Raw genomic sequence first — 15,243 nt, 5'->3', positions numbered from 1 at the left:
AAGAACGAGTCTACACACAGGCTTAAATAGAGCTCCCACCTGCTCCCAATCAAAGGGGATGAGCCCCAGGTGTGCTGGTGGGCACTCTCGTGCACAGGTAAGGGGGAGGGGTAAACTTCATCCTGTCACATCTACCCCCCGCTTTTGTGTCGTCGTCCCAACGATAAAGAAAGCCTTTTAGGTCATGACCAAGGCGGTTTAACCACTAAAGGTGGTTAGAAAAAGAGATCTAAGCACACCAAAAACTTCTCTATAGCACTGACAAATAACATTCACCCCCAAATACAAGGGGTCAGAAAACACAGCACCAGGGGGAATCCCTCAAGGTGAAACTGCCCCATGAAGTGAGGCTCAGTCATATTGGACACAATGGACCCAGTGTCCAGACAGGAAACAACCACACAACAAATAGAGACCTCCATACACCAGGGGGAATCCCTCAAGGTGCAAATTGCCCCATGAAGTGAGGCTCTGTCATATTGGACACCATGGACCAAGTGTCCACCAGGCAGAAAACAACCACACAACCAATAGAGACATCCATACTTGGGCATGAGGCAACCAATTCATGTCGCCCCTACCTACGAGCCTGAGGGCTCCCCACCTGAACTGTAACTTAACAGCTCCGTGGGCGCTAGTTTGCCGGCTGCCAATTGGACAAGACCGGCCTAGCACTACCTAAAATTTCACCACTTGCCCTATCTGGACCCTGGCGGTAAACTTTCTCCCCAGTGCAGTCCCTAGCACTGACAAGTAACATTCATCCATCAGATACAAGGGGCAGAAGACACAGCACCAGGGGGTATCCCTCACCACAAGAATTCCAAGCGGGGCATGACTTTTACGCACAACTCTACATCCAATTCTACACAGCCGATGTAATGAATTGCAAGACCATTTGCCGCTCAAGGCTGAAGCCAGTTACAAGGGTGAAGGAAATCCTTGCCCCAAGGGGAAAACTGCCCCACGAGACTCAGTCATGGTGGACACCATGGACCAAGTGTCCACCAGACAGAAAACAACCACACCACCAATAAACATTCATACTTGGGCATGAGGCAACCAATTCATGTCGCCCCTACCTACCCGCCTGAGGGCTCCCCACCTAAGCTGTAGCTCGACAGCTAGGGCAGAACTTAATTTCTTCCTTCGCCTCTCCCTCCAAATAATCAAAGATTAAAAGAGCCTGTTCAGCAGCAATTAAATGCCTGGCACACATACATGCCTCAACCTCCTCGACCCATTCGGCTATCCCCAAACCCATCCTACCGTTAATCGTACACCTGCGGTCCCAAGGAATAACAACCAACCACTCAGCTACCGCAGGAGCAGGGGACAGTGTACCGCTGAATGAAGCGGCGGAATGGGACGCACCCCCACCGGGACCCGAAGAAGCGGCACACTCCCGACGGAGTCGCTCGTTGTCTGCCTGAAGCTGTGAAACGAGTTTGTTTAGCTGTCGCCCCTCCTCGTCCATGACAGCTGAGGAAGCTGGACCGAAAGCTCACAGAAAATTGAAAATTTAGAAATGTTGGGTCCTAACACCACTAATGCTGTTCTGGATACAAAAAAAAACAATGATTAAACAATTTAAAACAACAACAATATATATATATATATATATATATATATATATATATATATATATATATTTTTTTTTTTATTGTCTCTGCCCCTTTAATGCTTTGATGATCCTGCCGACAACGCCACCTGTGGCAATGCGAGTGGCCTATGACACTCGAGAAAACTAAAAATGTCCGACAACGCCACTTGGGATAGGCCCAAGACGTTTAAAGCACACAGATCTGTTCACCAAAATCAGGGGTCAGAGACAATAAAGTAATTATAAAAGTATACAGTTTTATTTAGTTAAATATTCTTTTTAAAATGGCAATATGTTCTCTGTTAAAAGTGAATAAATGAGTAATATTAGAAAAACAATAATAAACAAAACAATTTAAATCAATAAACCATCATGCATAATGAGAAAACAGCAAACAAAATCAAACAAAATCAAACAAAATCAAACAAAATAACAAGAAGAAAAACCCACATGCAATATGTACAACAGTTAATACAATATATCCAGACCACTTTTTGAACAACCTAGGGCAGCGGCAAAAAGTGTGCAGCACGCCATCCCCGGCACACCTCCACACCCAACAGGAGAAGACAGAAAAAGAACGAGTCTACACACAGGCTTAAATAGAGCTCCCACCTGCTCCCAATCAAAGGGGATGAGCCCCAGGTGTGCTGGTGGTAAGGGGGAGGGGTAAACCTCATCCTGTCACAACAGTAACACTTGTGTTTTGTTGACATTGGTTTTACTTTCTCATTATTTTGGAAATGCAACCTTTTTTCACTGCTGGTGGAAAGTTTAAAGTCTGTTGCACCTGTAACCACATTGAACAGTGTCATGGAGTACACCCTGCTGAGAAGTCAAACCAGAGGAAGAGGTCAGGAAAAAACAGATTTTTAGGGGTGTTAATAAGTTAAGTATATATTTTTATTTTATTTTGAACTTATTAAACCCCTATATGTAGGCAAGTGGTTATTCTACTCTTCGCCACAAACTGAGCTTGCATATTTGATGAAGGTGACAGAAATGACTAGAAACCATTGTTATTAACCAAATAAGTAAATATTTCATGTTTATATTCTATGGGGGCTATACATGAACATATTAGTCTCCAATATGAGAAATTCAAATAGACCTGACTAAAAAGTACTGTCAAAGTTATAGTCCGTAAGATTTGAGTTAGTTTGTTTTTTAGCGGCAACTTTGGCGGTAAGAAGTCATTGCAGGCGGGCCTCGGAGGCCTTATCTCCCAGTTTCTTTCGAAAACGAACAGTGTCGACTGTATGATGTCGGTACATTGCAGCTCGCACCTGCGCGATGCCTTCACATGCTCCAGTCCACACTGATAGCAGTTTGGTCTAAGAGCTCAAAGCTTTAGTGCGTAATTTTTTTATATTAATGAATGTTTGTTACATTCAAGCTACTGCCAAATGAGTTGATACAAAGCAAATTAAGACTATCAGCTCCACAAAACTCTCTCTGTATTACTCAGTATGGCTATGTTCAGAAAATGGTGTTGTCCGGCGACCTTCGGGTGCCGAAAATTGAGCGAAGATAATTACCTTTTCTGAAGAGTCCATCATGTTTTTTTAATCCTCCTTGGTTACAAGCAACTCCGTGGAGGAGGGGTGAGGGTGGTGGGCGATCACGGAAGGCTTGTATCATGTGGATGCGGCGACAGTTTTGTTGTCATTACTTAGAATTCCTCATGGGGGTCAACAGTGCTAACGCAGCTAGCGGGATTAGTCATCGAGGGGGCCTGGGAGGCCCGGTGTTTTCCGCAGTGAAGCTGTCTCACCACAGAGGGTTGAGACTGCGTAAGCACGGTGGAACTTGTTAGCACGGTTAGCCACGTAGCGTTAGCAGAAACGAGTGGCTCAGCCCGGTTAACGTTAGTGCACTTAGTGTCACGCAGGCAGTGTGTAAGCTCTAACCTGTTAACATGGGAGCCGAAATATAAACGGACACAGCTGACACGCTCGCGCGACGCATCGAGTGTGTAACCGGCCTAAGCCGGAGGTGGCTGTGCCAGCATCAGCTCGGTCATCTTGTGGGTGTGGGAGTTTAGTTTATAGCCTACATGTATAACTAAGTATGAAACTCATACAGTACATAACTAAGTATCAATCAATCAATTAATCAATACATTTTAAGTGACATGACATCTTACGAGGTACAATTCCATGAGTGTTAGCTAATCAGAGGCAGAGTAGGGCATTTTTAATTAATTTATTAAAGGTTCTACTTTTTCTTTCTGTGTCCCAATTCCATACTACATACTACAGTATATAGGATACCATATACTATACTTTATAGTCTTACAGTTAGTAAAATTATCATAGCCTACCTTTTTTTGGAAAATGTTTTTGTTTTCAACTTTCAGTTTGCTTTTTGAGGGTGGTTACATACATGGATACAGTGCAAAATAATAAAGTAGCGTGTGTGTGTGCGTGTGTGTATGTTATGATGGAAAATATATTTATATGTCTGTTTGACCAGATTTAGTCATAACATAGCATCACAACCGTGCAAGATACAGTCACGAAACGTTAGAGTTGAGATCAAAATGAAAACTGAGTTCGAAGATGGCTGTCGTCTGAGCAAAAGCGGGGGTAAGAAGTAAGGAAGGGGCCCCTGTCCTGATTTGGCGTCGCGGCTGGTGTGATCCCAATCGCAAGATGGTCTCCAGATATTAGTTGTCAATCTTTTGCAACTGATTTAAGTTTTACAGATGCGAAACCTTCCATTTCTTTTGTGTGTTGCATTTTGGGAAAAGAGTGTTGTATACTGACATTTTTAAGTATTCTTAATTTTGTGATTTGTGAAACCTGCTAAGAGTCACAATATAGTGGATTTGGGACACCCTCAATCAGTGCTCTGGGTAGGCATGGCAGAACGTGGACAGCAGGGGGAAGTATAAACACAGGTTACAGAGTACAGCATCACTCTTTACTATAAACTAGGCCAGTCAATCTTGGAAAGATGTTTTCTGGAGACATTTCCCTCAGGGCTGAGTAAACAACAAAGGAGCTGTAGTTGATTCTAAAAATAAATAAATGGAGCAAGAGAAAGAAATAATCCATTGTAGTATTTAATTGTCAGATCATTCAGACACCCCCTGATTGTGTGTTTGATGCTAAATGACACAGATGTTGAGTGTGGCAGATGTTAGGTGTACTTACTGTGCTGATGAGAGCTAATCCAGGCTGACAAGCTCCTTAACCGACCCTCACTCTCTTGGAGATTTTTAGCAGCAGTAAGATAGGCAGAGAAATCATTTCAGTTTTCAGTTAACAGCTGTGCCATAACTCTATGAGTGGAACTTTAAAGTCTCTCAACAGAACAATACTTTGCATATCTACAATGTGAGACAGGTGCACCAGAGGGGGACAATCAGGTCAAAAGTTGCAAGGAAAAACTCCCGCACACTGTATAACTTGTAAAAATATATAAAGTTTAATTAGATATTTTTTCCTGAAGATGGTCTAGTACCGAAACCTTGCCGACTATTAAACTTTATATATTTTTGCAAGTTCTTTTCAAAGTCTCTCAGAGTAGTAGTAGATAACTTTATTGTCGTTGTGGGGCGGTTGAGTTTGCGGCACAGTCGCAAGGCACTTCATGACAGGACATCAGACATATGATACAGTAGTAGTCCCTACATCAGACACCGACAGACATAACATGAAGAACATACATCACACACTACAATACACTATACACCCAAGAGGCAGCAGGGCAGCCACAGCGCAGTGTCCCCGGAAGAGGAAAGAGTGCTTCTAACTTCAGTTTGTTTTGCAGTCTTTCCGAGGTGCATGTGGAAGATTTGGTACAAGGAACCTTTAATTACCCTGTCGCCAAATGTCGGCCAATGCCATTGGGCCTGCAACATCAACAAGCTTTTTTTTGGAAATCTAATAATACACTGGGTGAGCAACCCCAGTGGGCCCAGATGGAAACGTCCTCTTCGTGTCTCCAACTTTGGTCGGTGGTTTGTTCCCAATTGCCTCTCTCAACTAAATAAGTCGCTCAGAATCCATTTGTAAAACAACACTTTAAATATGCACCCAACTGGAGAATTAGCACCGCCATCTGTTTATTTTGATGCGCTCCACTCCTTGTACCAACATAAAAGTAGTAGATGGAAACATGCATCCATTCAAATCTTCCTTTGCAGATTTTCAGTAAAACTGTGCTCTCTTTAGATGCTGAAAAAGCATCTTATAATGTAGAATGGAAATACCTGTTCTGTATCTGTTCGGAGCTTCATTTAGAGGAGATATAGAGATCCCCCATAGAAAAACTACCTTTGGACAAACTGTTCTGTCTATCAGAGGAGGTCATTTCTGGAACAGCATCCCAACAAACATAAGAGAATGTCTAACTTACTGCACATTTAAAAAGCACTTTAAACAATTTCTTAAAAGTTCCCAGTTATGTCATCATTTTGACTAATTTTATTGATGTAATGTAATCTGTCTGAATGCGTGCTAATGTGTTTCTTCTTTGATATTGTATATTGTAATATTTTTTTGTTTTTGCATTATCTTGTAAGTTGTTGTTTTCCTGCCTTGGGACTACAGGTGGAAATTAGCATTTATGCTATAACCTGGCTCATTTACAGTCTGTACAGAAATGTTAGATTGTTCATTAATGTGCACTGTCCCGAATAAATAAATAAATAAATAAAATAAATTCTTAAGAAATGATAGGTGGTGTGGTGTGCAGTTTCGGCGCTGGACGTGTGGTAACTTATATGGGAAGTGTGTAGGGCTTTGAATGAAATGGCTCTCCATAGTTTACAGATTTACAACTCTATGATAGACTCTTAACAATATAAACTCCACAGCGGCTACAGGTGTTCAGGCATTAATTAAGATGAATGCAACCTTTTATTTTGTAACTTTGCCGAGGTACAATAATTATGATTATAACCACACTCCATCTGTGATTCCTCATTTGTTTGCGCTGTTGTTCATTTCAGTGCTAGCCCCGGCCTTTGATCTCGGCCAGTAAAAGCAAACATTTAGAGCGTATCATTTCTGTCACCTCTCTGGAGCTCAGCCCTCCTGCGGCCGCGGAGACAACAACAGCTGCTTCTCTGCTGCATCTGATCTATCTTGTTTCTTTTGTTCCATTCTCACAGTTTATCAGGATTTTTTCATCTTTTTGGTTTTACTCTGTAACACAGAGATGTCAAACTCAATTTCACTAAGGGCGCTGACACACCAGGCCGATTATCGGCCGTGGGACAGTCTGGCGAGGTCAGTGACTCAAATCTGTTTGGTGTGTCCCGTGCCGTCGTCCGTCCTGGGGGCTGTCGGCGTTCATTTTGGCCGACCTGACATGTTCGGTCGGCGGCAGGGCAGTCGGGACTGACCCGGAAATGACGAGCGGGATGAGGTGACTAGAGTCTCTCCAAATCTGACGAAAAGCTTTTAAATTGACCTTTGTTGAGCTGAAATGAAGACAGATTCAGCAACTGCATGGCCTATTTCTCGCTTAAAATGTTCTCAGAAACACGTTTCAGTGAACTATTTTAGTACAATATGAGATCGTATTCTGAACGGCCGCCATGACAGTCTGGCTTTGAATTTCCGGAGAAAACAAACCCATGTGAGGCGTTCGTCCAATCAACTTCCGGTTTTCATTTCTTGGGCAACATTACAGATTAGCGCCGCCTGCTGTTATAGAGATGTATTACGTCTCGTCTCCTCTCGTCTTTTTGATCTGTTCTGTGGCAGTTTTTTGGACGTCGGGGACGCGACTGATCATATCGACGGGGTTTTCTGTCAACGGTCGGCCGTCGGCTAAATGTGTCTACACCTTAAGGGCTACACTGGAAACTAAGAATCACATCAAGGGCTGATCATGTTTAGTTTATTCACATGCTCAGTCAAGGATCTTTTACTGGATTATTGCGTGTCTCATATAGCCTTCTCACTTACAGCTTGGTCCACATAAAGCCCCCAAAAAAGTAACTTAGCCATCAAAGTAAAAAGCGAAAAAACACCAGAAAAGGCACCAAAAGCATCTGCAAAAGTGACAAAAACTTCAGAAAAAGCGACAAAACATTGAAAAAGCAAAAACAATTAGGCGGGCCAAAATTTATTGTGAACCTAAATTGATATGCGGGCCAGATCAAAATCTGCGAGGGGCCGGATTTGATTTAAAATGTAACCAAGTACAAATCTTCTGATAGTTAAGTAAAAGTAAAATAACCATTTTTTTTTTTTTTAACTCAGACACAAAAACAACTTTGTTACACTTACAAGAGTAAATGTAATTTGTTACTTCCTCCCCTGGGAATAATGTTTAGTTTTTGGGTGAGGTGTTCAGCATGGGTTTTGTAGAACAATGTAACAACTATAGTATTTATTAAGCTTTACCCTATCAATTACAGTAGATTCCCATTTGTAAATCACCTTTTGGGAGGTGAGAACAAGCTGTAAGTGGATGTGAGTAATAGGCTATATTAACTGGAGATCAACAAACACAGACTGCAACCTGGGTAAGCCTGGTTTGCATTAAAGCCGAGAAAAAACTCCCTTTTAGGCAGAAACCTCGAGTGGTGAGGAAAACTTCCACTAAAGGTATACATGCAGCACTTACACCTCAAAATGCACCAATTACATGATCATATTAATAATTTATTTTAAAATAAACACCCTAACCAGAATATATTGCACTAGATGTATATTTTTAAGTCTTAGTTAGTCCCCTGGGTGCACTTAGGGGTAGCTTTTCAGGATGCTGACAAGTTTACCTCAGAATGCATGCATTATTCTTGTGTATATTTAGCTAAATTTAGCTAAATGTTGCTAAATTTAACCAACATCTCTGGTTCTGTAAGATAATACTGCATGATGGTAATTATTTCAGAGCTGAATAAAGATGACAAAAGACAGAGGATGTGACAAAATGAGAGTGAGAAGGAGACATTTTGTTCAGTGCTTTAATGTGCCAACGTACAAAGAGATAAATGCTTATTACTGACAGCTCTACAATGGCATCTAAAACATGCCAACACACATGCACACACACTCGTTCTCTATTTGTCTAACACACTCTTCCTCTGTCATTCAGACACACATTCATACACACTTCCTAAATCCCTATGCACATCATTAGACAGTGTTTCTCTCCAGTCTACTGGGAGATGAGGCATAAAACAGAGCTGTCTCTTGTTTGCGAGCCTCTACTTTTCATCAGTAAATTAATAACCAAACAAATGCTAAAATCTACGAGTCAGACTTGGGCTAAAACATACAAGGAACCAGCAGTACATTTCATTTGTACAGAGAGTCTGGCCACTGTCCATTGACAAGTGTTAACTTCCTTGAAGGCGGGTACTCCGTTGAAGTTTAAAATGATTGGATCTGCCCAGAGTCACTCTGGATCTGCCATAACCAATCGCTTTTCCCGAACCCCGTGGGGAAGAGGGACATATCATCATGGCCACCAACACAACTCAGCAAAGATTGTTCTTGCTCGGGCTTTTGGATATTCGGCAGCGTTGCCACAACGGACCGAATGGCTTCGCTCGCATCTTTCTCCGCCACCATTACAGAACTACAACTCTAGCGCACGGCCTCAACGTCATCGTTCTCAGCCTGTCTCTCTGTTCACTGATTTGAGACAGGTTCGCCAAAAATTTGGCTGGAGAAAACCCAAGACTATACCGCGAACCCAGAAAATTTAGCGTAAGTACATAGGAGGGCGGAGCCAGGCTAGGGTCAGACACTATGGAATCAGAAATACCGTAACGTATATAACGTATTAATAACGTATTAAAGAATAGTTGTGTTTTTGTAGCAAGCTCATTTAGTTCCCCATATAAACTACACTGAGGTGCCTTACACAAATAATCGTATTTACCCAGAACCACATTGAAGTGCTTCATTAAAAATCAAAGCATGTAGGTCATTTTTTCGAAACTGGTGCAACCATATTTGCCTTGTCATTTAGAATCAGAGACTCATAATTAAAACTGACGTGACATTGATTTCAGCTCCTAATTAAAAAATCAAAACACAGCGACTTTAACTGCATCTGCTCGTTCCTGAAGGCAGCAGCTATGAGAAGTTAGGGTAGGTTTGTTTTATGTATGTAGTGTTGTCACATTGAATCTTGGATAAAATATGTACTAATAACAGCAGCTGTACAATGTTAAACTACCCGGCAAAATAAAGCTGTAAATCTTTGATCAGAAAGGGGATTTATCTCCTTTAGAGTGTTTATGTGTCTGACGGGTAAATTAAGAATAAGGGTGCTGTAACACCACGCTGTAAATCAACAACATTTTCAGTACGTTTCAGAGTTGCTGCAGACAAATATTTTGCACAAAACAAATACAAACCAATGTTAGTTTTTTTTAGTTTATTATTGTCATTTAGTCCTTCCATTATAATAATGGATATTGGAAATGATTCATGTATATTTTAACCCAGATCTGTTGCAGTGTTAGTGCCTACGGCTCCTCTACACCACCAAAGCACAGAGACGTTTCTAGGTAGCAAAAACACCCTCACTAAGCTGTGATCATACAGTATTAAATACAGTAGCGGCCATATCAAATATCATACTGGTGGTAATTATCTCTATTACAGCACTTCCTCATTGTGTCAAGACTTCTGTCTAACTCTGTCAGCATGGAGTAAAAACACACAGGTGACACAAAGTGCTTCGTCCATGACCTGACAGAAAATCTGGTGAACCAACAAAGCTAAACACTGATTAACCAGAGCCCTACCACTGTACACGGTGAGCTGTGACATCTTTCAAACTGATAAATTACTAAAGAGTAGGGTCACATGCTTAAAAAAGCACCCGCTGACCCATATAGCTGGTATGACTAATGGAATAATGGCCGTAACACTGAGTGCTGTTTCTGCTTTTACTCAGGGCCAAATTAAAAGATGGGTAAACTGTGACATCCAGTCACTAAAAAAACCCACATAAAAGCATTGAAGGTCAGGATTTTTGTCCGCCTCAGAAGACTCTACTTTTATATAACATCAGTTCAATACTAACTTCCTAGAATATACACTGTGAATTTACAACATGACGTTTATATCAGCCTGAAATGGCTTGTAAAGTGAGATTAAGTGACTTTAGTCTCCACCACATCCTGCACACAAGTTTATTGTTTAGTAACGCTTTACATTGCAGCCTAAAAATTACAGTGTAAATATTTTGGACATGCAGGGTACCAATGACAATATGAATATAATAAAATATATGTGTTTAGGGGTTACCTACTATAGAAAGTGTTCTAGGTCTTTCTCCAACATCAGTTTGTTGACCATATAAATTCTACATTGGATCCCTAAACTATTACTCTTCTAGTATTTATTCATTACACTATATAGTGGTATACAGGTATATTGGTACACCTGTCTTCCTGGGCTTAAATTAATAGTGTTCTTTCCCAATGGCAACAATAATTGATTAAAAGAATAGTTGGACATTTTTGGAAATACTCTTTTTTGCTTTCTTTCCCAGAGTTAGTTCGATACCACTCTCATGTCTATGCCAACAGCTAGTTTGACTGTACGGATTAAACAATCAAAATGCGGTAATGTTTTTATTAATGAACTTTCCAAGTGCTGGTAGGTAGATTTTGAAATTCGGACAGAACCAGGCTGTCTTTGTCCCATTTCCAGTCTTCATGCTAAGCTAAGCTAACCAGTTGATGACTGTAGTTTAATATTTAGTGTACAGATATGACAGTTGTATCAGTCTTAACAACTAACTCTTGAAAAGAAAGCACATTTTCCAAACTATTCCTTTAAAGGTGCAGTAGGTAAGACTTATAAAAAGGTGCAGTAGGTAAGAATTATAAAACTAACTTTCTGTCATATTTTCTGAAACTGACCCTATGCTCAAGTAGAACTACATGAAGCAGGTCATTTAGAAAAAAAAGATCGGGCTCCTCTGGCACCACCTACAGCCTGTAGTGCGATTTGCAAAAATCCACCCCTCCCTGTTCAGATGCACAAATCAGGGCCGGGGTGTCTAACTGCGTGTCAATCACTGCTCATGCACATGCATTCATTCTCCCTTGTGGGGGAGGGGCTTAGGAGACCGTTTTGGGCTTTAGCAGAAAGGGGGGGAAGGACTGAGAAGTTGTTGATGTTCAAGTTTTTTGACCAAGTCCTGGATCTTCACAATCCTACCTACGGCACCTTTAATAATGATAAGTACAAACACAAAGTTGTTACTCCCTAAGTCCCTAACCTCTTGCCTTCTTCACTTGTTTATGTTTATCTTGTTATAGGTACGCAGTCATTATTGTATTGATACCCGTAACTTGTGGGCTGTAATCTAATGCGTTATTGAAATCTTAGTCACATCAGATCTCAGTCATTAATAAACTTCAATGAGCTGATTTTAGAAGCAATACTGTTGTGGTGACAGGCAAAATTCATCGACAAGCATCTTTGTGTCACTTTATATAAAATAAATGGACTTCTGTCAGCTGCATGAATCATGTGGAGTCTGCACAGTTCTACATTTGTTAAGGTGGCAAGGGGGCCAGCCTGGATTCTATTTTTGGGTGATGGTTACTTGACAGCTCCATGGTAAATAGGTGGCAATGGAGAGCACAGAGAAGACACTGCTTGTATCTCCAAAATATCATCTAAATATTTCTTATTTTACATTCGACTCACCGTGGACTTTTAAAATTACAGAATGGGTTTTGAAGGGAGAATGGAGGTCACAGGGTTAGGAAAGTAATTCAGCACACAGGTGAAGGGGAATTTATAGTTCATCTGAGAGAAAACATAAATAGGTTTTTGCACAATGAAGGCAAAACGTATCTTGTTTCCTGTCTTATCGCCTAATACAATCTGCATAGAAGTTACAATATTTACTTCCCCATCCATATTTACACCCAGAAACTGCACTGGACTCATGGCTACCATCCAAACAACTGATGATTAGAGCCAAACCTTGTGGACAGGGGAAATGAGATAAATACTTGAAAGCAGTGATTATCGAATGTTCTTTCTGTAAGGTTGTGATGCTTTGGTATATGATACAGTCTTACTTTTTCTATATGTGTCTATACAAGTCCCAGCAACCATATAATAACATATAATAGTGACATTTGACACTGGCTGATATTGACATTTGCCTTTCCTGTGCCAACAGATGCATGCCAGGCTTGTTTCCCACCAAAATCTGCACTGGGTTCAGGGCTGATCCCTGACATTTACTGTAGACAAGGAAACAGCAGTCTGATGTTAATGAAACATGGCCTTATTTTATCAGTAGATACACTGATCTGGTTTTAAAGTAATTAGCTACAGTGGTCATGTATACACAATAATGCATTGATTCCTCATACTGAGAGTTAGGTGAATGTCTAATTATGTCCTTTAAATTATTCTGTTATCATCAGTTAGGTACCTTTTTTAGATTATGAAGTGATTTCTGACTAAAATATTGCTGATGCCACCTATGCATCTCTTTTACCAACACATAATGCAAAAAAAGCTAAAGGCTAAAGGCCACACTTCCATTTCACCTCCACCTGAGCTGGCTACTTAAGTTTATGAAATAAGACAAAGGTGTACATGACCCAAGGGGTGTCTAATAAAGTCATAGTTCTTAGGTGTTTTTGTGGTTTTACGTTCCTCAGCTGAGTGCATAATCACATTATTACATTCAGAATGCGGATCCTAACTTACCTAAATTATTCATGCTCATGTAAGGATGCCCACTGAGAGACTGTAACTGTCTGTAATGTTTATAGCGACCCATCAACAAACAGGATGCAGATAAGCTGGACCAAAGAAGGAAGGATTCTCCAAAAATCACAGTGCGGAAAAATTTGGCTCATTGGGAATCGAAATTTAGCAGACCCTTGAAGGCTGCTAAGCGCAGTCCCGTCTCACACCTTCGACTGTTGCTAATCAATCATGACAGCTGCATGTGCACACCCTGTGGGTTGCCACGGTAACAGACAAACGGGTCGATAACAGAATATTGAGCGGGTGTCTTTATTTTATTCCCCCCTCTTACCTCCGGCCCATGAGGAATCTATCTGTCTTATTAAAAGTTATGAACAGCAACTGTAGCGTCTGATCCTCTTTCATGTCCTTGTGAAAGTTTAAGAGCTCCAGAGGACTCTTAAACTTTGACATAATGCCAAAATGATGCACTGATGGAGTAGGAGTCTAGGGGTAGATTGCTGAAGCCCAGCCCAAAGGATTTAATGTTGACAGATGAAGATACACGTGCCTTTGCATGTGCATGCGTGCGTAAACGTGTGGTAAAAGCCTCCCAGTGTGATATCCTGATTCCAAAGTAAAAGAGTCAATAAGTTGGGTTGTTAGTAGTGACTTGCAGTTTAGTTCACAGGGAAGAAAGAACAGAGGTGCGGTCATCACCATAACCCTCCATCCTTTGTTACTACAGGGTTGTCAGTTCTACCCTGTGTCAGAAGTCCTGGGATTAAACTGGTACCACCCAACCCACCAACCCCTCCCCAGGACCAACTTGGTGCCGTTAGGGCTGTAAGTTCAAATATGCAGCCTCAACTGTTATTTGAGGCAAGAAAAGAAATCCCCCAACCGCCAGCTTCACCCCTTGAATTTCCCCCGGGTGGAAGCTTGTGGTAGTACAGTTATTGGTTCAAATACGATGTATACTTTATACTTACAGTTCTTGGGAATTGAGCGGTTACAAAAAAAAACAACCTTGCTTGTCTCCTGACTACCTCTACCAACATGTAGGGTTCTCGGCTTGCATTAGAGCTAGTAATACTCCTCGTAGTTTTTGGGGTTGAGGCAGTAGAGGATTCCCCCACCGAAAGAGAAGATGGTTCCTCCCCAGGCCAGGCCGTAGCCCCAGTTGAACTCGTGGTAGATTCTCAGGTTGATGCTCTCGATGAACTTGATGGGGTAGAGGACCAAGCTGCAGGCCTGGAGGACAACTGGAGGAGACATGCAAACCATAAGTTTAAGTATAATTTCTTAAAGGAGACATATTATGCTAATTTTCAGGTTCATTTGTGGGTTTCTACTAGAACATGTTTACATGCTTTAATGTTAAATAAAGGTTAGAAGAATAAAATCATCGTTGTAATAGCTATACTAAATATAGATACTGACTCATCTATATTTATTATAGCTATTACAACACGATACGAGCCTGGGTGACAGCTTGAAGAGGCGGGAAGGGTTGTAAAAGTTGAAAATTTGTAGCTACTGTGTAATTTATGGTGTGTGTGTGTGTGTGTGTGTGTGTGTGTGTGTGTGTGTGTGTGGGGTTATTAGGTTATTGAATCAAAAGTACATTCCAAGTAAACTTCCTCTTGTGTGAGATTGCTGTTCATTAACTACAGTTCAGCGTTTAACACCATCGTTTCCTCCAGCTCAAGGACCTGGGATTAAACACTTCACTGTGTATGTTAATCCTTGATTTCCTGACAGGCAGACCAAAGGTGGTGAGGGTGGGCGGACATACGTCTTTCACCTTCATCCTTAACACCGGAGCACCCCAGGGCTGTGTTTTGAGTCCCTGCTGTACTACACGACTGTGTAGCTCCTTTTGACTCCGACACCAGCATTAAGTTTGCTGACGACACAGCTGTGGTGGGCCTGATCACAGATAACAATGAAAAGGCCTACCTGAAGGAAGTAGAGGACCTGACT

At 41.3% G+C, this 15,243-nt stretch overlaps 1 protein-coding gene across 1 annotated transcript in view; it reads right to left on the bottom strand.

The window, feature by feature from the left end:
• Nucleotides 1-11,668: 11,668 nt before the first annotated feature.
• Nucleotides 11,669-15,243, bottom strand: part of LOC120554638 (transmembrane protein 47-like) — a 33,443-nt gene continuing 29,868 nt past the window's right edge. The window contains exon 3 of the mRNA XM_039793655.1: nt 11,669-14,522. Within this exon, the coding sequence (XP_039649589.1) occupies nt 14,344-14,522 (179 nt within the window). The 3' untranslated portion in view covers nt 11,669-14,343. The remainder of the gene's footprint in view (nt 14,523-15,243) is intronic.

Source organism: Perca fluviatilis, chromosome 24 (assembly GCF_010015445.1).
Source record: "Perca fluviatilis chromosome 24, GENO_Pfluv_1.0, whole genome shotgun sequence".
NCBI lineage: Eukaryota > Metazoa > Chordata > Actinopteri > Perciformes > Percidae > Perca > Perca fluviatilis.
The sequence above is the reverse complement of the archived record's forward strand: the minus strand, read 5'-3'. Positions and strand labels throughout refer to the sequence as shown.